This window comes from Haliotis rubra, unplaced genomic scaffold (genome assembly GCF_003918875.1).
Source record: "Haliotis rubra isolate DU_JTF1 unplaced genomic scaffold, ASM391887v1 Scf299, whole genome shotgun sequence".
Classification (NCBI taxonomy): Eukaryota; Metazoa; Mollusca; class Gastropoda; order Lepetellida; family Haliotidae; genus Haliotis; species Haliotis rubra.
In genome coordinates, this window is record NW_025766967.1 from 185,687 (window position 1) to 212,412 (window position 26,726).

Sequence of the window (26,726 nt, forward strand, 5' to 3'; positions counted from 1 at the left end):
CCCGCTAGCCCGTGGCTAGCAAAAAAAGGAGGGCAAGTAAATCTCTATCGTCACTGGCTCGACTGGCTAGTGAATTTTCACGGGGCCATTTTGAAAATATATTTCTCTCTCCGACTTGTTAAGTTTTAACACACTTTTAAATCATGCAAGATTGTGGCATGATAAAATGCCCATCGTATTAGCAGCTTATTGGTGAAAGCAGTGTCTACATTTAAATTTCGGACTAGTGAATTATTTTGTGGGTTAGTACTTTCAGGCATAGCTACCCCGACTGGCTAGCAAACTATTTCGCACATTGTACCCAAGTGATACACAAGTTCTTGAAAGACATTTGGAAGTGGACCAACATGAATAATACCACACATTTCAAGGAAAACAGCCTCATTATTCTTTATCACAGCTATTCTTGCGCCTTCATCAGGTGAGTGAATTATTCATCTGACGAAGCAGCAAGAATTAGCTCTGAAAGGTCGTGATACGGAATAGAACTAGTTATCCATAAAACTTGTAATGTATCCAAATCATATAGCTGACAAAATACATCACATTAAACAAAACAGGTGTGCCATGATCTGTGACATGTAACTAGGACTGGAGCGGCCCTGATTTAATTATCCCCCGCGAAGCGGGTTATATAGTATTAGGCTCCGTCCGTCCGCCGTCCGTCCGTCCGTACGAATTGGAATATCTTAAGAACGGTTGACTAGATTCTTTTCATATTTGGTACCTAGGTTCATAACAGTATCAGAAAGGTCCCAGTCAGGTTTGGTGACTTTGACCTTAAGGTCACAAGGGGGCTTTAGCGTTTTACTCTTGTCAGCGAGATATCTCAAGAACCGTTAACTAGATTTTCTTCATATTCAACACCAAGTTTTATCTAGGCAAGGCACAGGGCCCAGTGGATTGTGTGGATGGTGACCTTCCCATAGTTTTCAAGGTTATGGCGACACTTTGAAGATTTCAGCATATTAACCTGCATGTTTACTTCTCAGCAAGATACCTCAAGAACCGTTTACTGGATTTTCTTCGTACTCGACACCACGCTTTATCCAGGGAAGGTGCAAGGCCCAGTCGATTTCGATGACCTTCACTTAAGTTTCAAGGTCACAGCGACACTTTGAAGATATCAGTGTGTTAACCTGCATGTTAAGATGGTCAGAGAGAAATCTCAAGAACCATTCCCTGGACTTTCTTCATACTTGACACCACGCTTCATCTAGGGAAAGTGCAAGGCCCAGTCTATTTCGGTGACCTTCACTTGATTGTCAAAGTCACAAAGACACTTTGAAGATTTCACCATGTTAAAATGCATGTTAAGATATTCAGCAAGATATCGCAAAACCATTAAATGGATTATTTTCATATTTGACACCATGCTTAATCTAATGAAGGCGCAGGGCCCAGTCAATTTTGGTGACCTTCACATAATTTTCAAGATCACTGCGACACTTTGAAGATTTCAGCATGTTAACCTGAATTCACTTGATTTTCTTCATAGACTTTCAAGACTTCCCTTGAATGTTTTTCAATAAGCAATTTCTTTAGTACCATTTTTGCATATTTCATACACTATGATATTCATGTCAAGGTCAAAGTCAGTGATGCAAACATTTGTGTGTTTCAACAACTAAAGAGCAAGATATCAAGAGAGGTTGACTGGTCATGTTTTTGGTTGACATTTAACTTCATCTTAAACTTTCATTACCTTTCAAGTTTGATTTGATAATTTGCGGCGGGGGATTATGTCACCTAAGTGACAATGCTTGTTCTGATCTACGTTCTCTTTGAGCCGATTGAAGTTGCTGATTGGAAACAAAATGTTGAGGAAAACATTAGCTGAAAGGCAAAATGTGAATATGTTCCTGGATTCTCAAATCGACTTTTCCCATCACAATGGAATTAAGACGTCCTGGTGTGTTCATCTTGGCTGCTGGTCTGATCATTAGGGTAGCATGCTTGGGCAATTCCATATATTCTAGATATGACTTTGGTATGCTTCGTTTACTGATCATCTCTACATAAACTGCAAACCTCATGCTGCCACTCGGCCACCAGTTGTGTCATATATCACTGCGTTGATGTTCCGATTTATAACACTCACCTTTTCTGAAATATCCGCTTGATCCATCTTGCCAGGTGTTGTGATAGGTCTGATCTTTGTTTTTCTCACAGGCATTTTTCAGATTCTCAAAGGAGCAGGCATCAGCTATCTCCTGGTACGTTGTTTCAGGAAGTGGCCGATCGAGATATTCTGCTATTTTTCTTATTTGCGCGACACAATCCTTAAAGAGAAGACAAATGTACGCATAGCGTCAGAGTTCAGCTAACGTCCGATTGTGGGCAATATCAGTATAATGTGCATTTAGAAATTTCTGGAAATAATGAAATCAATAATATCCGAAAATAATCATTAAAACCAGTGGAATAGTGCTTGTCGTAAGAGGTGACTAACGGGATCGGATGGTCAGGCTCGCTGACCTGGTCGACACATGTCATCGTATCCCAGTTGCGTAGATCGATGCTCATGCTGTTGATCACTGGATTGTTTGATTCAGACCCGATTAGTTACAGGCCGCCAGCATAAAGCTGGGAGTGCAGCGTCAAAGAATAAACCAACACATACCTGCTTCATGTCTTCGTACTGCACACTGCATATTTCAAATCCTTGATGGACATCAGAAACGTTTTCCCATCCCTTAACATGGTCAAATATCGACCCATGCGGAACTGAAAAATATAGAAAGTAAGTCAAAGCCATGACAGAGACATGTAGAGTGACATCAAATGTGTATATTGAATATGTCGGCAATATTCCAGCCAAATAAGACGAGGACAATTTATGCATTAAAAATGAATAATTCAATATACCAACACCTCTAGGCGTTGGGCAGTAAATCTATTAGACTATCACTGATATAAAGTAAAACTAACATGCTTTCATTAAAGGACAGCATTGAAGTGAAAAAAACAATATAAAAAACTGTAGATTGCCAACAACAGAATGTAGATTAACACCACCCGATGTTGGCGATGAAGGCAAATTTAGTTTTACGCCGCACTCAGCCATATTCAAGATATATGGCGGCATTCTGTGCATAATCGGGTCTGAATCAAACAATCCAGGGATCAACATCATGAGCATCAATAGACGCAATGGGGATAAAATGACATGTGTCGACCGAATCAGCGAGCCTGACCACCCGATCCCATTAGTTGCCTCTTACTGAAAACATGGGTTGCTGATGATCTATTTCTATCCCGGATCTTCAAGGGTCCAGGTATTAAAAGAACAAATATATTACGATTAAAAATCTGGTAACCTTAAATTTACTTTGAATGTTTTAGGTCTTACCTACTCTCACCGGAGTTAAAGATATGATGCGAATTAAAGACATTAACGATACAATGTTCCAGACGATTCTTTGGCGTTTGATTGGCTTACAAATCAGCTTTATTAGGAAACACCCTTTAAGGGACTACGGTTTCATGATTGGTTGAGAGCTGAACAGACGTCAATTGTTTTGCGTTATTATATTGAACGATATCATACAATTATTTAATAAAGGCGTGATGGTGATTGTAAACGTTTATGATCATTGACGTAATTATTCATACAAAATTTTGCATTAGTGATTGTGTTTATGTAGTTTATGAAAGCTATCCGAGCGTTACAAACTGGATTGTACAAAAAACTATTTATACTTTCACACCCATCATTTTCAAAGGAAGAAAATCAATCATGTAAGTTCATCAGATGAAATGTTCAGGCCATTAATCTATTAACAATGGGAAAACGCCGTGCACATGTACATGTAGTTTAAGTCTATTCAGGAGTAGTCAGTTCAAACCTTTCATGACATATACTGAAAGCCATTAAAAATGCAATTTGACATTCATACTTTCTTTACTCACACTAATTTCAACATATATAAACCTAACTGGCAGATATGTTTTAAGTGAACATCTGTGAATAATTCCATCTGGAAATGTCCAGTCAACAACAACATCAGTGACGCAACAACGACATCACGCAAAGGAGGGGTCACTTGCAGTCAATATCGTGTGTGTCCACCGTGCGCTGCAAGACATGCTCGCAGTCTTTGGGGCATTGAAAGACACACATTTCTCAGGAACAGCTGTTGGATGGTCTGCAGCCTGTGATGGTCTGTGGTCTGATCATGACACCACCCCGTCCAAAACGATCATGTTCAAGGACACAGTTTGGCGCAAGTCTTTCTCCTTTACGTCGATAAATCTGTTGACGTCCATCTGCAAAGGATAAGTTAAACCTGGATTCATCTGACAAAATTACATTTGGCCATGTCCTGTTGCCAAGATTGGCCCCATTTGCTGCCCATCGCTGTCTGGCAAGTCTGTGGCGATGCAATAAGGTTGGACCACGGTACGGGTGACGACACCGGATGTTGAAGGCAGCAAGGCGTCCTTGCACCTTTTGGGCGTTGGAATGATGTTGACTTGTCCCAATTGTCCTCCTTGCCTAATCATCAGCTGTTTGGAACCGATTTCGCAAGTGTGAACCTCGGATATTGCGGTTTTGTCGAGCTGTTATCACAGGTGGTGCACCAGGTCGCGGACGATCAGCAACACTTCCGGTAGCCCGAAAACGTTGTCTGAGTCGACTTACAGTGGATGGATGCACATTAAAGTGCCTGGCAATCATCACATCTGAAGCACCTTGGCTGACCATACCGATAACCTGATTCCTTTCGTCTTGTGTCAAGTGTGGCATTTTCTCAAAGTGATTGAGTTCCACAATTCCTTGTGCTTTTACAGGGCCTGGGTGCAGGTAATGCATGTGCACAACGTGTTTCATGAATGTGGTTGTGTTTACGATAAATGTCAAAGGTTCAGTTTTAAGTATCAAAGTTCATGTGAGAGGAATGCTCCGGGACTCAAACTCGAAATGGGCTAGAGTAACAGCCTTTTATCCCTACATCCTCTGTATCGCAGGAAAAAAATCTTCAATAGAACTTTTGTAAGTTTCAGGACAACAAATACCAATTGCGTTTTTAATGGCTTTCAGTATATATCATAACTCATGATTCCGAGAAGTAGTAAATGTTTTATTAACGTTTTCTTAAGTAGCACCACTGTTCTGATCCCCGGTCATGACACACTGAAGCAGAGTAAACATCATGTTTACAATAGGAGACAGATGACCCATTAACGCTATCGGTACCATGCAAATGAGTGTGAAAATGACATTTTTCATACCACAACCCTCCAAGAAAAACCCGAGGAACTCGTCCCAGGAGCCAGTGAAGGTCGCCTGCTGTGAGAGGCTGTCATAACGTACTTGTTGGCTCAACTGACAAAAGTATGACACCGCACAGTCTTTTGGGTTCCTATGGACGTACACCACTTTGCACCTTCGTTCCCATACCATCTCTGGCATCTGTCTGCAAATATCGGAAGCATGTATCATAATACATAGGTAACGCTTCAAGTATATTTCGAGTACAATATTTCACCTGACGAGTGCAATATAGGTTATCACGCGAGTGTGTTTTGGGATGGTTAATATCCTGCACTGTGACTATACATTGTATTTAGCGAGCCTTGGCTAAGTCTAAAATATTCAATAATATGTTGAACAAAAAATGAGCACGCTACAATGAACGACAAAACAGACATCTAGTACAATGCAGTTGAGTCACAAATCTATAATATTGGGTCACAAATATAGAATATTAACTCACCAGAGTCTTGACATTTACAGTGCGAGCAGATATACTGAATGAAGCTTGTTTACAATGACATTATTATGTTGAATATAGACGAGCAGGGTCAGTCTAGAAATGTAGGTCGGACGATGTCGATATCAGACAGATGTACACAAATCAAGTCATGTAATAAAGTCCGTGTGTGATTCCCGCCGCACAACGCAACAACCAGCCTTTATATAGCTCTTACACAGTTCTCGAGCATTCTAGTAAATGTGGGCAGCATCAGTATCCACTCAGATCATTAGGCTATTTTCTCGAACATACGACCGGGAGTAAAAAAAACAAAAAAAACAAGGGAGGCAACTCTGGATCGCTGTCAAAAAGGCGTACTGCTAACAATAGTATTGCCATTGAACATATATGATACAAGATGTGAGCCGCAACCCACACTCAAAACTTTAAACAGTGTGACCCATAATAACTATCACGTAATCAATGATACTACAAATTACAACCAAAAAAACACTCTCGTAACACTTCCTATGTTGTGGAATTAATTTTAAAGATTATTAATCAGAGTGAGTGAGCGAATGAGTGAGTTAAGATTAATATAATTATTAATATAACATTTCAGCCATATCGTCACTAAAGCTAATTCTATATTCATACTTCATACATATAACATATAAAACCCTGTCAACGAAGGACAGTAAAACTACTAGATTATCACAGATAGACTTAAAACTAGCTAGCATTTATCTTTAAAAGTAGAAAATTATTTTCGGACACTACAATGTAAAAATGGGCTATAAATCGCCAACAACTGAAGGTAGATCACCATACTAGGGACCATGGGGACTTACAGTGCCTTTGTTACCTGCTTGGACCCTAGCTGGATTTACACCATCCCCACAGCCACTGGCGATTGTAGGAAAATTTAGCCGAAAATTAAAAAAACAAATATGCTGCATTACAAAAATTCGTATCTTTAAATTTTACTTTGAAAGTTAAAATTATTAAGTGATAATTAACATTAAAAAGATCATTCACTGTTTTGACATTAAAATGTTTATACCTTGTGATGGCAAAATCAATACAGTCAAGCAAGGCATGCTTGACTGTGATTCTTTCATCACAAGGAATACAAAACGGAGCAACTTCACCTTTTAACAAATATTCATGAGTATATCTGGTATGGCCAATGCGACATCGTCGCATAATGGCCTCTTCAAATCTGGACTGACAACCCAAGTAAGTGTAACAGGTATAAGGTTTTATTTCATATAATTTATTGATACCTACTTGGGTGTCCCACTTCTTCTGCATCAGATCACGGATGTAAGTTCTAATGCTAGCTTTGTAATCAGAGTATGGAATAAGAAGTGGTGTCACAGATTTATTGAGTGCTGCCTTGGCAGCAAGATCAGCCATTGTATTCCCAGAAATGCCAACGTGGCTGGTTAACCAACAAAAGACGATGTCGCGTTGGCCAGTAGCAAGTTCATTATACAATTCAATAATTTCTATTAATAGTGGATGTTTACAAGAAAGATTTTTGATAGCCTGAAGACACGAAAGAGAATCGAAAAGATTATGTATTGTTTATATTTGTGTTTATTAATATATTTAAGAGCTATTAATATAGCATTAGCTTCTGCTGTGAAAATAGAGCTAGTATTTGGTAATCGGGAAGATATTGTTCTGGATCCAATGACAGTGGCACAAGCAACCGCGCCCCCATCCTTGGACCTATCTGTAAATAAGCGTTTATACGTATTATATTTACTTTTTAATTGATAATATTCTTGTTTATATTGTAAGTGATTAGTTTCTGATTTTTAAAATTTGGTGAGTGTTGTGTCGACTTGTGGCCTAATGAATTGCCAAGGAGGAGAAAAAAGAAGACGGGAAGGAGATATATTTTCCAGCTCAATGCCGGCAGCAGAAATGAATGATTTAATTCTGAGCCCAAGAGGTAGAACAAGAGAAGACTTTTTGTTGTATAAATCCTCATAAAGAGGATTGAAAACACAGTTAAATGCAGGATTAGACTCATTAGAATAGAGTTTTGTTACATACTGTAATGATAGTTTGATACGACGTTGGTTAAGGGATGGCTCACCTGCCTCAACATAGAGAGTATCAATAGGAGAGGTTCTAAAGGAGGTTCTAAGACAAAGTCTTAGGCCTTGGTGGTGGACAGAATCAAGTAGTGTAAGGTTGCTTTTGCAGGCTCCACCATATACGATGGAGCCATAATCAAGTTTCGAGCGGACCAATGATCGATATCGGTGGAGGAGGGTAGCTTGATCCCCTCCCAACTTTGTGTTGGGAACAACTTTGAACAAATCAAGGGCATTCAGGCATTTAGTTTTAAGGGATTTAATATGCGGCAAAAAAGTTAAATGGGAGTCGAAAATTAGACCCAAGAACTTGGCCTCCTTTACAACTTTGATCGTAGTGCCATTTAAAGATAATTCTGGATCTTTAAGGGGCTTATATTTTCTACAAAAGTGTAGACAATTAGTTTTGGACTTGGAAAATTTAACGCCGTTTTCAAGACACCATTGATTTATTTTATTTAAACACAACCGCAATTGCCGTTCAATAGTATGCATATGTTTACCACAACAAGAAATATTAAAATCATCCACAAAAAATGATCCATCAATTGAATCGTTTAAAACCTTGGATAAACTGTTGATCTTGATACTAAATAAAGTGACAGACAAAATACTGCCTTGAGGGACACCCTGATCCTGATGGTAATGATCAGACAGGGTTGAACCCACTCGGACTTGAAAATGCTTGTCTTTTAAAAACTGTAATATAAAAAGAGGTAAACGACCCCTCAAACCAAAGTCATGTAAATCCTTCAAAATGCCATGCTTCCAGGTCGTATCATAAGCTTTCTCGATATCAAAGAAAATTGATACACCATGTTGTTTATTTACTATAGCATTTTTAACAAAGGATACCATATGATCAATGGTACTACGGTTTTTCCTGAAACCACATTGAATATTTGTGAGAAGGTTATTGGTTTCAAGTTACCATGTTAAACTATTATTTACCATTCGTTCCATGGTTTTACAGACACAACTCGTTAAAGAGATTGGTCTGTAGTTAGACAGATATTAATTAACGAATCCAAATTCTCCAAGTGTAAACTAAAGACTTCTCACTTCTTTGTTCAGGATCACAGATAAGGCATAGTTCGGTATTCGAAAATGAAATAGAAATTGCTAGTCTAATCAATATATCTAATAAGTCTACTGCAGTTGACTGTACTGAGTGAGTGAGTTTAGTTTTACGCCGCACTCAGCAATATTCAAGCTATGTGGCGGTGGTCTGTAAATAATCGAGTCTGGACCAGACAATCCAGTGATCAACAGTATCAGCATCGATCTACGCAATTGGGAACCGATGACATGTGTCAACCAAGTCAGCGAGCCTTACCACCCGATCCTGTTAGTCGCATCTTACGGCAACCGTGGGTTACTGAAGATCAATATTCTAACCCGGACCATCACGGGTCAGTTGATCAGTGCTTGGGCTTCGCGCAAACATTCAATACAAAACAATGGGCTTCTATGTTGGGAATGAAACTGAACCTTTGGTCCGGTTAGTTAACGCTTTAACAACCAGGCTCATCCATAGTTCCCTTAAGCCCAAATGATTGTGATGTTTTATGTCAGAATTATTCCTACCTTGGCACTAAATGCGTTTGAATGATCCTTGGTGATGTCAGTTCCTCCAGCACTTCCTCAGATCTGTGTTCCAGTAAGGTAGAATTTTTCCAGTGTTTGGTGTACTCGGCCTTGCCTGCTACGATCATGTTGAGGATTTCCCAAGTCCAATGAGACCCTGAAATATTGCATTTGGGATAAGTAATTATTTTCCATGTTAATTTGAACATATCAGGAAATGTGAATTTATGTATACATCCATCCATCAGAAACTTGACATGCTGTTTTGAAGTTCATTTACTGAGTGCATTTAACTGATTTAAACATGACATCATTGCTCAATTGCAGTAAAGTCATCACTTTACAAATTTCCAAAACATGAGTGAGTGAGTGAGTTACAATTCATAGTCACTTTGGCAATATTTCAGCCATATCGTGACTAAAACAATTAATACTATATAATTTTAATATATAAAAATCTGTCACCAAAGGACAGTAAAACTACTAGTATATCACAGTAAGACATTTAAAACTAGCATGTAACTTAAAATTATATGCTATTTCGGACATTCCATCATAAAAACGGGTTATAGATCGCCAGAAACTGTCCTTATCCAGAAAGTGTTTGTTAAAAACACAACGGGCTATTGAAGCCACTTGGTCAGAATAAACTGTCGGTATCTGGTGGGACCATCACGATCATCGATAACAGCTTGGCATCGGTGGCCATTAATTGAAAAGGAGATGCCGAATGCTGTCTTCAGGAATGTTTGGATACTCTTGGTGAAGTGCTGCGTGCAGTTCTTGCAGTGCCTGAGGTGGCGGATTACGCTGGAGCAAACGTCGATCAAGATTATCCCACAGATGTTCAATGGGGAAGAAATCGGGTGGTCGAGAAGTCATTGGTAACACCTGAACGTTGCTTTGCTGGAGGAAGTCCTGGCAAACACGTGCAACGTGAGGTAGAACATTGGCATGCTGGAACTATCCATCGTTGACGTTGATGAAGGGAACGATGTGACGTTGCAAAATCTCCTCTCCATAGCGAACAACATTCAATGCACCTGCCACGTGCACAAGAGCTGCCCATTTAACGTCACATCGGCAATATCCCAGCCATATCGTGACGAAAACAATTTATATAATAAGAAGTGAGTGAGTTAAGATTTAACGTCACATCGGCAATATCTCAACCATATCGTTACGAAAATAATTTATACACCAATATAGAAGTCTCAACATTGACAACGAATCTGGTCTACTATATTGGTGAAACATCCCGCCCGCTCCCACTACGAATCAAGGAAACATAAAGCGTCAGTCCAGAAAAACGACTCCAAATCCGCCATAGCTGACCACACCCAAGCCTACCCTGACCATGCCATCCTATGGAACAACATCGATATCCTAGAAATCAACCGACAAGACTACAAAATTAGGAAACTCCTTGAAGCCATAAACATCCAACGCAACAACCCCACCATGAATCGAGATCAAGGTTATTTCATCTCGTCAGTCTATCACCACCTAATCAAAGACCACCACCAGTAATCCTTCCCTACCTCCTTTGTCCATCTGGGTTCCACGCTTCCTCCTTTGTGCTTGTAATCACAACTATTGTACGTCAACTCATCAATTGTATAAACTCAACTCTAATCACAATCAATCACTCTGTACATCAACCTCCTCTGCTGTAATCACTTATCAAATATCCAATGTACATCAACCTTGTTAATTGTATATACTCACTATACAGCTATGTATATATTCTCCTTGATTCAGTTGTTGTATCACTTGCTTGATAACGGTATTAGTACCTACACCGAAACGTCGCACTCATTGCAATAAAGAAGTTGACTATCCATACAAATCAGTTTTCCTTCATCTTCACAACTTCTAAAATGCCTCTCAAAGAAGATAAAACTAGCGAACAAAGTTAAAACAGTCCAATAAAAGAAGACAATACAGTATAAAACACGGGTTATAGATCGCCAGCAACTGAAGGTAGATCACCATATCAGGGACTAATGGAAAACACTGAGTATTATAATTTATCAGAGAGTTCAATGTAATATCTACTCATTACCACTTTATCTTGATGAGTTAGATCAATAAGGGCTTGATGCCACTAAGCCTATTAGATATTTGTTTGTTCCTTCTTTCTGCCACATGTTTTGTACCAGCTGCCAAATATAGGTTTTTGGTCAGTGTATGGGAAAGTACTGCTTGATAGTGACTTCTCAGTGGACGATTTAGATGCGGAATATGCTTTGTAATTTCCCAGAATACCAACGTGACTGGGTAGACAGCAAAAGGATGTCAATATTAGCCACAGAGATATGCAAATGCCATTTCAAAATTTCAACCAAAACAGATGGCCACTTTTGATTGCCTGAAAGTATGATAAATCTAGTTTCCTTGGAACGTTTAAGCTAACATGATATCATTAGCCTCTGCCGTAAAAATGGAAAATTCACCAGCTAACCGTAGTGATAACCAATAACAGCTGCAGCTGTTATTTGTCTCCATTCTTTTATCCATCGATTTGCCTACACCTATTTAACATTTGAAAGTACCTTTAGTATCTCAAGAGCTTTTAAACATCTAAATTGATATGTTACAAATGCACTACCAACAACCATACGACCTCCGGACACACGACATGTATCTTACAGATAAGCAGGGTACATTGCAGCCATAAATATGAGTCCTAGCATGGGGAAGGTTAGATAGCAGTCATTGTGGCTTTGTAACTCACACCGATGTTTGGTGTGAGTGAATGAGTTTTACGCTGCACTCAGCAATATTCCAGCTATATGGCGGCGGTCTGTAAATAGTCGAGTCTGGAGCAGACAATCCAGTGACCAACAGCATGAGCATCGATCTACGCAATAGGGATGCTATGACGCGTGTCAACCAAATCATACGTAAGTCCCAAAACCTTTGAAGTAAATTAACACGTTCCATTTTTTTAATCGTAGAATACCTGGCTAGATTTGCTAAATTGCTAACGGCTGAAGGGATGATGTAAATCCAGCTAGGGTCCATACAGGAAGTAAATGTACTGTAAGTCCCCATGGTTCCTAGAATGGTGATCTACCTTCAGTTGTTGGCGATCTATAGCCAGTTTTTATATTGTATTGTCTAAATAGTGCTATCAGTTTTAACTTTCCACACTAGTTTTAGTTGTAATTGTGATATTCTAGTTGTTTTACTGTCCTTCGTCGACAGTTTTTTTGTATATAATATACATATCTTCCAATTCAATGTCACATATGTTCTCGTCACGATATGGCTGAAATATTGCCGATGTGACGTTAAATATTAACTCACTCACTCACTCACTAAAGTAATTTAGATTTCATTACTAGTTTTAAATATCTATCTGTGATAGTCTAGTTAGTTTTGCTGTCCTTTGTCGACAGATATTTTAAATTGATAACTTTGTTTTCATCGCTATATGGCTGTAATATTGCCGATGCGATGTAAAATTTTAACTCACTCACTCACTCAACCAAGTCAGGGAGCCTGACCAACCGATCCCGTTAGTCGCCTCTTACAAGCATGGGTTGCTGAAGTCTAATTCTAACCCGGATCTGGCCATGCAGGTAGCAGAGGCGAATTTCATCTTAATAACATTTCACTCACTCACTCACTTAGGTAGCAAAGGCACTGTAAGTCCCCATGGTCCCTGGTATGGTGATCTCCCTACAGTTGTTAGCGATCTACAGCCTGTTTTTATATTGTGTCGTCTTCAACAGTTCAACTGTTTTAGATTTAATTACTACTTTCGAATTATTATAAATCTATAATTGATTTAGTCACGATATGTCTGAAATATTGCCGATTTACTCACTCACTCACTCACTAACTAACCCGGATCTTCACGGCTCACGTATAGTATATTGGTGCGTACGAGCTCTACCCCATCGACCTCCGTTCCCCTGGGGTACAAGACGACTACATTCATGATATCCCACCTTCTACTGATACATGGAATCATCACATCTCACCTGACTTTGGATAGGTGCACAGGAAGATATCGTCTTCTCTGATTGGACGGGATTTCATTGTCTTCAGTGCCTCTGCCTCATACAGATAAACTCCTTCTACCTTCACGAGCGGATATGTCCAATTTGCATCCATACATAGGTTTGTGGTGGCCATTGTGATATCCTGCTCGGCTGATACTCCCCCGACACTGGAAACTACTGTAGAGAATGTGTACACTTATTGCTAGAACTTTCCTGCCGTATGCCTGTTCATGCCTAAGTTGCATGACAAATATGATCTCGTCTGGGATAAGATTATATATAATGCACTCATTAATAATGATATGATTGATATTAATGGAACTCTTGTTATGCTAATTGTTATACACAAGTATACAGCTGGAATAGCTAAATTGTGACGGTTTATGTGATAAATACAATGTCTATTAATGGATAGCAAATGCCATTATAATGGTGGGTTGCATTTTAATAAAATGCATAAAATACAGTGAAATAGATTGTGTGGCACAATCTGAATGGCAAATGTCCCACGGGAAAACTTTACAAAAAGGGATATCAAGCTGTTAGGATAATGCACAATTACAGTTTAGTTTCACATACATTACATTACATTATATACATTTATATAGCGCTAATATCCAGTCTTAAGACGACTATTCAAGAGCGCTGTTAAACTCCTTATGCAATGCTGAACAAATGAGTTTTTAATCTGGATTTGAATGTGCTGAACGTCTCTACTGATCGAAGAGAGAGAGGGGTAACGTGTTCCACAAAGTTGGACCGACAAACTGAAAAGACCTTTTCACTTTTCAGTTCCGGCTGACCACTGCCTGGCACATGTGCTCTTGCGATGACGTGTTGGTTGATATTCTTGCGCTCGGTGCCGCGTTGTGCAAGGCTTCGAACATCAGACACAATATTTTGTACTGGATACGTTGCGGATGGGTAACCAGTGCAATGTCATAAGAACAAGTGTTATATGTTCTGTCTTCTTTGTGCGTGTCACAACTCGGGCAGCTGAGGTCTTGACTCTCTGTAACTTGTTCAGGAGATATTCTGGAAACCCCTGAATCAGAGCATTGCAATAGTCCAACCGAGGAATACATATGCTTGCGTCAGTGTTGCTGCAGTTTGCTGGTTGATGCACTTCCTGATTAAGCCAATGTTTCGGATAAGATAGTAGGCATTTTTGCACATGTTATTGACGTGCTTTTCAAAGCTGATAGTGCTGTCAAGTATCACCCAAGATTGCGAGCATGATCAGTGGGTTTAGTGATACACTTAGGACAACCTTTGTCGTGTCGAACTTGAACAGAGAATGAGCTGTTTTGTCTTAACTCAGCTTCAGGAAGTGTCATCCAGTTTTGGACATCAGCAATACAACTTTAAATCGCAGCACAGGCTGCATCACAGGCTGACGACTATACCTACTTGGGTTGTCAGTCAAGACGTGATGAGGTAATTTTACGACGATGTCGTATTGGCCACAGTCGGTTTCCTCATGACTATCTGCTGAAAACGGATGGGGATGGACCCCCATGTGTGTCTCTTGCGATGAGGTTTTCACCATCAAGCATATTCTGCTTGAATGCGTGGACTAATCGTCTGCAAGGGACTCACATTATGATGCAAGAAACCTGAAAGATCTGTTCTCCCGCGTGAGCGCTCATCTGATAGTGAATTACCTGAGGGAAGTTGATCTGTATCATAAATTGTAACTGTGAAATGTGACTAACAAATTGCCTGCCTTTAAATTTGGTGCTTTGACTTTTTCTGCTTTAAATGACAATGTAATGAATATATGTTTTTGAAATAAAACTCATTCCGAGTATGTACCTACAATGTTTATTAATGCAAACTTGTTCTCGTCACTATATGGCTGGAATAATGCCGATGTGACGCAAAACCCAACTCAACTCAACTCAACGACTGCAGAGGCTTGGAGTTGTGTATCATCTGCGAACAAGTGAAAATCAAGGTTATGTGATCGGGCTATGTCTCCAAGTGGTTAGGTATAAATGACAAACAGAATTGGACCGAGGACACACCCTTGAGACACTCCAAAGTGAAGTTCTTCCTTCTCCGAATCTGTTCCACGAATACTCACTGACGGATGTCGGTTTCATAAGCAGGACCTGATCCATTTCAGCGTTAGACCAGTTACCCTGATCCTACGTTCAAGGATGGAGACTAAGATGCCGTGGGCGACCATGTTAAACGCAGCGGATAGGTCCAGTAAGACTAGGATGACTCCTACTGTAGAATCGGTGTTTAGGTGCTGTTCCCTTGACAATATGCAGATTGCATAACTTCAAACACGTAGTTTGATTCCATGTGCTCTTTGAGGTGTGATGCAACAACTCGCTCCATGAGTTTTGAGGAACACGACAGGCTGGATACTGGCCTGTTGTTTTTCATCATCTCAGAGTCAAACTGGCCCTTTATAAGAGTGAGTGAGTGAGTTTGATTTTACGCCGCTTTTAGCAAATTTTCCAGCAATATAACGGCGGGGGACACCAGAAATGGGCTTCACACGTTATGCCCATGTGGGGAATCGAACCCGCGTCTTCGGCATGACGAGCGAACGCTGTAACCACTAGGCTACCCCACCGTCACAGCCCCTTTATAAGAGAGACAAGATCTTCTTTCATTGACTACTGCACAGATCCTTCTGAAAGACCTGTTTATTTGTGTGCGTATTGTTTCACATTGAAAAAAAACCCATATCATTTTGAAAGATTTCTGCTGTTGCAGAGAGGAGGAATTTTCCACTAATAATATTAAGGCTATATGGAATCTGTGTGGATGCCGATAATATATTTCTCCATGTGATATTACCAATATCATTTTGTGGTTTCAAAGTACAATCTTTCAAAATTGAAATGTTCCGTTTGTGTTAATGTGTAAACATATCGTGTGGACGGGTTTGGCATGAGCAGCAAATTGATAGAACTGGGACCATTTTACCAGTAAGGGTCAAAGTAGTGTGATGGGGAATAGGAACACGGTTCACAGCTCGTTTGCCCTGGCAACTACCAGAATCCCTTTCTCCACCAATACAGTGGCGCAACCCACGGCAAACAGGGTGCAAATTTATATATCACACTTTTTAACGGACAGGCAATTTCCAATCCTGAAGGGGTCTACCCTGTTTGATCAATACAGCCAGGATAAGGGTATTGAAAAAGGTATAATTTTGTCTGTCACGTTGTTTAGCATTAAAACACATAGGCTTTAACTGATTCAGTGATTGGGTCTTATCTTTTACTCTCATTTAACTTTCATGCCACATATAAAATACATTAAAGCTAAATGACAGAAGGTACTTGATTTGTTGAAAGTCATTTCTAATTCAAAGTGTCGAGGACATCAAAGAACCCTCCTATACTTATAAAGGTCATTGATCCGGTAAAAACTTGATTACGTCTCCATCGTATATGGTATGGTGGAGCATGTAAAGGTTATTTACAAAAACTGGACACTATCCATCATCAAGCTCTGAGGCTTTTGCTTTGACTGTGGGGATGGTGTAAATCTAGCTAGGGTCCGTGCAGGTAGCGCAAGTACGGTAGGTCCCTATGGTCTTTAGTGTGGTGATCTACTTTCAGTGACTGGCGTTCTATAGACCATTTTTATATGGTTCTCTGTAGTGGTATCATTTTATGATTACATGCTAGCTTTAAATGTTCATCTGTGATAGTATTGCTATTTTATTGTCTTTCGATGACAGGTATTTGACAGGTAAATGTCATGAAAGGCCAATCATTTTTGTTTTAAATCTATAAAATGAAACTTGAAGTCTTTGCCTCATATTACAAACATTATATATGGTCACTTAGTCACCCAATTTGGCACTCACTCTATTCAGGTTTGTGTTATATTTAAACCCCTGGAGTTAGTTTTCTAAGTCATTTTTGTATACGTTTTCAAAAGTAATCATTGTGCAAGAATTGTGGTTGCTTGTTACTGGGTTCAGCACTCTGTGTGTGTGTGTGTGTGTGTGTGTGTGTGTGTGTGTGTGTGTGTGTGTGTGTGTGTGTGTGTGTGTGTGTGTGTGTGTGTGTGTGTGTCCTGTCTGAGGGTGAAAATGAAAGCTAGGCAAACAATCTTACAGTAAGGGTCAATAGAAATCGTCCTGAAGAAGTTGGAAAAACTGTTGTGTCATCAGTAAGTTCAACAACTTTAGCCGTCAGTACAGGCATCCCAAACATCCCGACATGTGTTCCACGTTCTCATGCAAGAGTGAGTGAGTGAGTTAAAACTTCACGTCACATCGGCAATATTGCAGCCACATCGTGACGAGAACAGTTTATATCAATATTCACATCAATAAATGTATAACGTAAAAACCTGTCATCGAAGGACAGTAAAAATACTAGAGTATCACAGCTATATAAATTTAAAACTAGTACGCTATCGTAAAATTAAATCATTATAGACAGTACAAAATAGAAACGGGCTATAGATCACCAACAACTGAAGGTAGATCACCATACTAGGGACCATGGGGACTTACAGTACCTTTGCTACCTGCATGGACCCTAGTGGGATTTACACCATCCCTTCATCCATTGGTGATTGAAGACAAATCTAGCCATAAAGTAAAAACACACATATTCTACGATCAAAAAGTGTCAAGTTTAAATTTACCTTAAATGTGTTCGGACTTACGTACCCTCTCAGGAGGACAATAATTTTACAATGCTTCAACCCCCTTTGAGGGTACAGCCACTAATCGAAGTTGATAATCTAAACTACCAGTTATAAAACCTTATCTATTTACAAAACATAGGTCGAAATTCATTTAACCAATATATCTCTTTTAAAAAACCAAGAATGAAATGAAAATGAGCAGTATTAAAAAGATCCTTAACAGTTTTAACATTGAAATATTTATCTCTTATGATGGTCTAATGCAAGAATATGAATAGCAATTGTTATGAAAGGTCATAAAAGGCCCCACAATGTCATAAAATGATACGTGCAGACTTTGCTCCATATCACAAACATTATATGTTGTCACGTTTTCACAAAAGTTGTCAATGAGTGTAATCAAGATTTTGTTATCTTTGAGTTATTGCTCGAACTCAGGTTTGTGTAACTTTTGAAAAGTAACAATTGTGCCAGATGTGTCGTTGGTCACTGGTTCCAGCATTGTTTTCACAAATGTGTTGATATGTCCTGTCTGAGGGTGACAATGAAGGTCATGACCCGTCCGTTCTCATTAAATCGAACAAAATGTAATAGCACATGACATTTATTATCCATACAGTGTTTTTAGCTACGGTGACAAACACCTTACACACATAGAATAGGAAGGTGACATCCATTTATTTGTTTGCCAGAAAACCAATTGTGTTTATGAACAATCAGTCTCTGTTAGTTACCAACTTTTACCATGCTAACATAGAAACAATGGCGCTTTGGGGGCTTGTGGAGGTTGTAACAATCAGATGTTGTGCGTCGTTGGAAGATCTTCCTTATCTTACAAATGTCGCGTGTGCTGAATATATTACCAGGGCGTTGTTAGTTTTCTATACTGGACATCCACAGTAAGGATGTTTCTTCATCTCCAGTTCGTATTGTCGATCAAATTCGTCACTCTGTGCCACAGTGAACCAGTTCTTCCAGTCGCCAGGTTGCCCTGTAACATGTCATTGTATTAAGATCTGATCCTTGCATTAGTTTCTACAAAGGAATTCGATCTGTAAGAGCGACCGTTGTATTCTGGTCCCGTTATCGTTGAGAGTACAAATAATTACAAGGTTGTCCTGTGATGAAGGCTGATCTACTTCCTCTTTGAGCTGATCAGAATCATTGGCCAGGTATGTTCATTTTAGGTGCTAAATCTACTCAGGGCAATTTCTCAAACATATATACTCTGAAAATAGATTTTCTATGCTTCATTTACTGACAATGTGTACATAAGCTACCAACAGCACCCACTCAACGAGCAGTAAGGTTACAATTGTCGTTCGTATCTGAAACACCCACCTTTCCTGAAAAACCCACTTGATCCGTCTATCCAATGGTTGTGGTAGGTCTGATCTTTGTTATTCTCACATGCAGTTTTGAGATTCTCAAATGAGCAAGCATCCGCTATGTCCTGGTACGTTGTTTCAGAAAGGGGGCAATCGAGATACTCCGCTATCTGTTTTACTTGAGCCACACAATCCTTAAAGAGAACGCATATGGACGTAGAGCAAAAAAGGTGCAGCTACACGAATGTAAACAAATGTGGGCAATAATACTATAATGTACATTATGCAAGATTATTGTGTCAATAATCCTAAACATGTATGCATGATGTCTTTGACTTTGCAAGATTTAGACAAAATGATCTGGAAGAGGCTAAACGGACCTTATTCCAGAATCAACTGCGTTAGTGTACCATGTGTTATATTTAGGATTACACTTTTTTAGTAAAGTACAGGTTGTTGTAACTATGTTGGGTTGAGTTCCATCCGGGAATTGAATCCACCCCTTCAGACTCAGGCACCTAATGGCCAGCACACATTTGACCACTTTCTAAATGACATTGTGTATTGTGTAGGCTTTTCTAGAATTTTGTTGTAGATAAGGGGAGATAGGAATTACATCGGGATACCAGCATTAGGTGAGATGACCATATCCCCCCTAACCCTGGTTGCAAGTTGGACTACTGATACTGAGGGGTGCATATTAGTTATGTTGTAACTACGAGTGTTAATTACATCACATAGTCTTGCTCCTTGCCAGCTGCAGTTTTTAACAAGGTTCTTTTTTTATTTTCAACTTGGGAATCAACACGTAAAGTAGTTAAGTATTGGTAAACGTGGCAGTTCTCCCCTACTTCTCCACTATGGACATGATGTTGCTGCCACATGATACAATATGGTCACGATATTGCACTGCTCTCAGTGTGAAACAGTCACACGTTATATTATGGAAACAACAATGCACAGCTTCTTCTCAACACAGTCACATGTTACATTATGGACGAAACGCTGTACTCCTCCTAATTCAAGTCACATGTTATCTAGTTGAAGCAAGATTGGACTGCTACAATGGCCTTTTATTATGCATGTAAATTTAGTCTGCAAAGATCTGAGGAAGCCTCGACGTCACATTAAGCACGATATCAGACTATAGAGCCAGGATACTAAACGGACGGGCAAAAGAACGTTATCACTTTAAAAATAATTATATAAAAAGCAAAAACCAAAAAAATAAAGCTACTACAGGTTTAAATCCGCAACCCGCAAAATGGTTCCGATAGCAAAGCAGCTGATGTTAAATTTTGCTATTTTTCAAAACGTGACAAAAAGTAATTGTGGGATATTGGTCCGAAGTAATTCAGGGATATTGGTCCAAATGCACTTGCATGAATGTGGCATAAATTGGTATGGCCAATATGGGGGCTTCCAACGTCAGCTGGTTAGAACCTTCACCAGCAGCTAGGCCACCATCAGAAAATTGATAAACCGCGACCAGCAAACAGGTCAGACCCAAGACCGCCCAAGATCGTGAAGACCGAGCGTCATGACACCGGCCAAATACAGCTTCATCCAGCAGATCCACTCCGTAACAGATCCACTCCGACAGCACTAGGATACACCATCAGGAGACGAACAATCATTCGACGACTTGGTATGACTCGTATTCTAGTTAACTGCCCCTTCCGTGAAATGGCCTAGATCTGTCTACACCATCAACAGAGACAAACGTGCAATGGGCACGAACTATACGTCGGTGGCAGCGACGTCAATGGGAGACTGTGCTCTTTTCAGATGAAATTCTGTTCAGTCTGCTCAGAAACGATTGCAGAGTTCGAGTTCTACGACGAACAGGAGAGCAACTAGTGCCAAATTGTGTTCAAGAAGTTCTTTCGATGGAGGATACGTCGTGGTATGGGGCAGCATTTGTAGCCAGGTTATAATCCTATGACATCTGAATGCCTAGTGATGTCACAGGAATGGAATGTTGAGACTTTTGTAGTGCTCTTTAGTCGCCAACAGCCAAGAGGAGTCATTTTCCAGCCTGGCAATGCAAGGCCTCCCAACGCCAGAATACCTGAACAATGTTAACGTCAACGTATTGCTTTGGCCAGTGTGTTCTCCAATCATGAACCCGATTGAACATATCTGGGATCATCTTGTCAGCTGGGACAGCGTGTACCAACTCCAGCGAACCGACATTAACTTGAACAGGCTCTTTTGGACTTATGGAACAGCTTTCCTGCTGAAGTCATATGCCAACTGACGACGTGTGTTGACGTGTATGGATTCCCAGTGTGGTCTCATTCGCTACTGATTACGTGTTCCCTGACTTATGCAGTTGTTAATTTTGACTCCTTGAATTATCATAAATCTCAAATACATCTTTGTTTCTATTTGTGTTCAAGTGAAGTTGGTGATAACTTTCTTTTGCCCGGAAGCTTAAACGTCTAGATGTAATACAGTTAAGCATTTTCAAAACACCTGACTAATTGTCTTGGTCCTGTAACATTTTACCTGCTTCATGTCTTCGTACTGCACATAGCATATTTCACATCCTTTCTGCATTGCAGAAACGTTTCCCCATTTCTGAACATGGTGAAATATCGAACCATAAGGAACTGAAACATACCAAAAATAATCAAAGCCCTTGGAATTGGACACCAGGACCATGAGCAGCAATGCACCTGGTGCACCTTCCACAGTCAACAGTATCGCCATTTGGTACATTTTTCTATTTCACAGGGACTAGCAGCCAGGATGACAACAGCAATTCAACCTTGTTCCACTGACTGCCTTACCCCAAAAACCAGCATGAGCATCTGCAACCTGCCCCATTGCTGTACCATGCGTCCAGCTCTTGACCATTCTGGGGTTGACTTTTCCAAGAGCATCCCACACGCGTTTGATGGGATTGAGGTCAGATGATCTCGATGGCCACGCCATGACGTCAATACCAGGAGATGTTATGTCAATACAACTGTGTGTGATGTCACATTGTTTTGGTGGAATTGGTCTGGGCCATCAACAGCACCAGTTCTGGAACAAGGACCTGTTCACAATATCCCGTTGAGGTTCCCACGAATTATGAGACGATGCCAGCTAAGGTTCCTGCGGAATACTCACCAAACCATTATGCGATCGCCACAAAAGTAATGCATGCAGCTCAGGGCATGACGGATCGCTCCGACTACCCATTCGCACTCTTCTGTCAGCAGAACCGTAGCGTTAAACCTGTTGTATCTGATTCAAGCGCAGGTGCAGTTAAGCCCAGCATAGGCGTTCATTACAGTGTACCTGTCTTAGAATCGGCCAAACATAAGGACGTCAGGCATGAAGATGGGCAGCGCCCAAGCAGTTTTGTATGGCTGGGCCAGTTCCACGACGCCTAAACAGTGCGTTACTGGTTGACGTAGTGTTCGTAATACGATTACGCAAATGACATTCGATTTTCCTAAGCATTTGAATGTGACGTCACAGCCGGCCGTACTAACCTGAAGCAATCTGATGTCGTACCCTTGCTTTGAACGAGCACGACGTCGTGTCCTCGGTTTGTAACGTGTCCGTCTATTGTACCCCACGTGTAACAGTCATAGTAGTCTGGCTAGCCTGGAGAATGCCAAGTGCACTCCCGTTGACGTTCAACATTTGCAAGCCGTGGCATGAGAGTCGTATGTATCACAAGGGTTGTTAACGTATGTTTTTCCTAATCCCCAGCACACGTGTTCAAGGTTAGACACATGACTCGTGAGTGGTCGAGTTTTCACACAGTTGAAATGGGCGGATGAGACCTGTCGATTGTGGTATTCGTCCATATTAAGAACCATGTACTACCCCTTATCAATATAATTTATTCATCCAGATGTGAAGGATTTTTTCGCTCAGTTTACTTAACAATAATATTGATACATTCACCCACAAATCAACGCCACCACCACACCCCTTTCAATGTTTTGTAAGTTTATCAGGTAATATGTTCAAGCCATCAATCTATTATATTTTTATGACATATACCATGACTAATGATTCCCACAAGTAGTAAAGGTTTTAGTGACATTCTCTTCAGTAGCATCACTGTTCTGATCCCCATTCATAACACGCTGAATTATTACTGAAACAGAATAAACATCCCGTCTTCAAAAGGAGTCAAATGACCCATCAGTGTCATTTGCACCATTCAACTGAATGTGAAGATGAAAATGTTCATACCACAACCTGGTATGAAGAGCATCAGGAACTCGTCCCAGGAGCCAGTGAAGGACACCTGCTTTGAGGGGCTGTCCTCAAATACTTGTTGGCTCATCTGACAAAAGTACGACACCGCACAGTCTTTGGGATTCCTCTGGACGTACACAACCTTGCACCTGCGTTCCCATAGCATCTCTGGCATCTGTCTATGAATACCATAAACATGTAACATTAAAAATGTCCTTGACGTATAGTTTGAGTACAGTTGTTAAAAAAAAAATAACATCTACTTTCCCTCTGCATAACTCTGAAACATTCAACACTAGAAAATTGGTTTCTATGCTGGGAATGGATCTGACCTTTGTGTGATTAACTAACGCTTTAACAACTAGGCTCATACATGGCTTCCTTACTTTTCATATGTCTTTGCCATGTCACAATTATCCCCACCTTGGCAATAAATGGGTATAGATGATCCTTGGTGATCTTAGTTCCTCCAGTCCTTCCTCGGTCCTGGATTCCAGTGCAGCCGAATTTTTCCATTGTTTGGCATATTCGGCCTTGCCTGCTACGATCATATTGAGGATTTCCCAAGTCCAATGAGTTCCTGGAATATTAAATTGGGGCAAATAATTCGTTTCTAAGAAAATCAGCAATACACGCACACATGCACCTATATGGAAGTACCACAACCCATTCGATCTACCATTGGAATTCCAAAATACGGACTTTAGGTGCTGGGAGACGACAGTAAATAAATCTTTCGCCCCAGATCTGTTACTTTCGAAAAATGCGGTAAAGAAGCGAGCCAGCATCTACTGTACAAAATTGATATCTTACAAATGCACTGCCAACAGACATAACACATTGTCTTGTATTAGTGTGTACGGGTGCAGCAATTGCCCACCGTTCCCATGGTGTACAAGACGACTAAATTCATGATACCCTACCTTCTACCGATACAAGGAATACCTCATCATATCTCACCTGATTTAGGATAAGTGCACAGGAAGATGTCATCTTCCCTGATTTGACGGGATTTCATTGTCTTTAGCGCCTCCGCCTCAAACAGGTAAACTCCGTCTATCTTCACCAGCGGATATGTCCATCTGGCATCCATACATAGGTCTGTAGTGGCCATCATCGATATCCAGCTTGGCAAATGCTCCAGCGGCACTGTAACCTACTTTGGAGCCTTTGTGCACCTACCGCTAGAACCTCCCTGTCCGTATTCCTGTTGGTGGTGTATTATGTTCATTGTGTGGATGCTACTATGCTGTTCATTGTATTTATACATATAATACATTCATTAATAACGATAATGTTATGATTTGTACTGACTGAAATCAGGCAATGCTCAATATTATACACGGAACTACAGTTCGAATAGCCTTTATTGTGATATTTTATGTGAGAATATATATATATGTGTGTGTGTGTTTGTGATTTGTGGTGTAACATCGTGTTTCTATGGTTCATTTTCCCTTAGCTAAGGCTAGTTGCCCATCAATATATTTACAACAGAATAACGTAGTCGTCTGAACGTTGGACATGACCAGCCCCCATCTAAAGCAGACATGTGCAGACAGACACAACTGGAAATACAGGGACATCTGTGCCAATTTCGGTTACAAATCTGTAATAAATCTATTCTGACAATAATACAAGAGTGATGTTTACAAATATTTGCATTTCGAAAATGTGTCTGACCTACAGATCATGCAAATTTATAACCCAAAATAGGACTTATAATGGTATTTCCATGATGCTCTTAAGATGACCATGTCTGATATTTTTCATAACAATGTTTGAAAAAAATATTATGTGCGAGAAGTCAAAAGGAACCAATATTAAAACTCGGCTTGTTTTGTTCCTTCAAATCTTCGAAACAGTCAACTGTTCTAAACTAGATTTTGCAAAATATTCCATGATGTTTAAAGGTATTGTTTACATATGAATTGATGTATTGTAAGACAAATTCGTAACGTTGAAAAGATTGTCTGACAGTGGGACATGACGTGGACATACGTCTTCACACGGCCTGCCAGTGGGACATCAAGCCCTAGCATGAGGACATGCGTGAACATATTTCACAACATGTTATTGAAATGCTTAAATGTTATGCAAGAACATATTTAATAATGCGTCTACGATCGGGTCTGCTGTCAATCGAGTGTAGTGATGCAGTGGTCTCATAACTCAGTAACACACTTTGTACAATACCATATAGTTTATACCGGATTCATGCACAAAACGAACATTCCAAACAATATGATATTTTTCACACAGGTTGTTGCATGACCATCTAACCAAGATATATGGACATATTTAACCCACTTGATATCAATTCGTCGTTTGTTGTAGTAAGTTGAAGTCACCCTCAGTCAGAGTCTTACTCCCGAAAAACGGCAGAATATTCCTGCCCACCAGTCTGTCTGTCAAGCAACCACATCCTGTACAAGTGAAAGAGGAGCAACACTGCACAGTGGAAAAAAGGGAACAAAGATAGCCACAAATTGCAGGACATTATGCAGTCTCATGTTCCATTGCATGTTCCTTGCAGGTTGTGTTAGACAGCTAAAGTAGGTCAGCGTCATTTCTCCTTTGTGCAGTACACTTATGTGTCACCCTGACTTTAACAGGCCGATAGTTTGTTATCTTTACCAAATTGGACAATCCGCTTTAGCCACGTGTTACTCATGAACAAATATTTAAAAAGCCCTTCTTTGAGGCGTCACAACTCAGTCAATTTGCCCTACCTCTACATTCAGGATTAAATCTCGAAACAGTCAAGATTACACTTATTATCATCACTATTTGATACTTATATATGAACACTCGACCATCATACAGTCGAAATTTGTTCAGTCGACTTTGCTGTTTGAATACATGTTTTGAAAAGGGAAAGGGCCATTCCCACATATCTGAGTAGGACATCGATATACATGGTAACATCGAAGATTGATTTCGCCACTAACTTGAGGGAACCAACTGCAAACCGTATGCAGGTGAATTGCACGAGGACCATGCATCAAATTCCTGAAACGCATGTGCAAATATCGTGCATGTGAACAGGTGCGTTTTGGTGTAAACTTTTGTTAAAAATTAGCCAATTTTCACCATGTATTGTTGTTCTGCTCAGTTTTTTTATTTATTGAGGATTGTATGCCAGAA

At 40.0% G+C, this 26,726-nt stretch overlaps 2 protein-coding genes across 2 annotated transcripts; both read right to left on the reverse strand.

The window, feature by feature from the left end:
- Positions 1–1,773: 1,773 nt before the first annotated feature.
- LOC124282336 (sulfotransferase 1C2-like) lies at positions 1,774–13,580 on the reverse strand. Its single transcript, XM_046718303.1, has 6 exons — positions 13,390–13,580; positions 9,398–9,554; positions 5,236–5,420; positions 2,624–2,727; positions 2,102–2,282; positions 1,774–1,802 (listed from the first exon to the last, which is right to left on the reverse strand). The coding sequence occupies exons 1-6, from the start codon at positions 13,541–13,543 to the stop codon at positions 1,774–1,776; spliced, it is 810 nt and encodes a 269-aa protein (XP_046574259.1). The 5' UTR covers positions 13,544–13,580.
- Positions 13,581–18,923: 5,343 nt separating this feature from the next.
- On the reverse strand, positions 18,924–22,310 carry LOC124282337 (sulfotransferase 1C1-like). Its single transcript, XM_046718304.1, has 4 exons — positions 22,166–22,310; positions 21,882–21,985; positions 19,384–19,564; positions 18,924–19,033 (listed from the first exon to the last, which is right to left on the reverse strand). Exons 1-4 carry the CDS (start codon positions 22,308–22,310, stop codon positions 18,924–18,926), a joined length of 540 nt encoding a protein of 179 aa, XP_046574260.1.
- Positions 22,311–26,726: the final 4,416 nt, after the last annotated feature.

Excerpts from the sequence above, each read along its gene's own strand:
- LOC124282336 (XM_046718303.1), bottom strand. The coding sequence starts at position 13,543 with ATGGCCACCACAAACCTATGTATGGATGCAAATTGGACATATCCGCTC. Across the intron at positions 9,555-13,389 it reads GTGCACCTATCCAAAGTCAG|GGTCTCATTGGACTTGGGAA; the intron begins GTGAGATGTGAT and ends GCAATATTTCAG. Across the intron at positions 5,421-9,397 it reads CAAACGCATTTAGTGCCAAG|ACAGATGCCAGAGATGGTAT; the intron begins GTAGGAATAATT and ends CGATATTTGCAG.
- LOC124282337 (XM_046718304.1), bottom strand. The coding sequence starts at position 22,310 with ATGGCGTGGCCATCGAGATCATCTGACCTCAATCCCATCAAACGCGTG. Across the intron at positions 21,986-22,165 it reads TGCTCATGCTGGTTTTTGGG|TTCCTTATGGTTCGATATTT; the intron begins GTAAGGCAGTCA and ends GGTATGTTTCAG. Across the intron at positions 19,034-19,383 it reads AAGTGGGTTTTTCAGGAAAG|GGCAACCTGGCGACTGGAAG; the intron begins GTGGGTGTTTCA and ends GACATGTTACAG.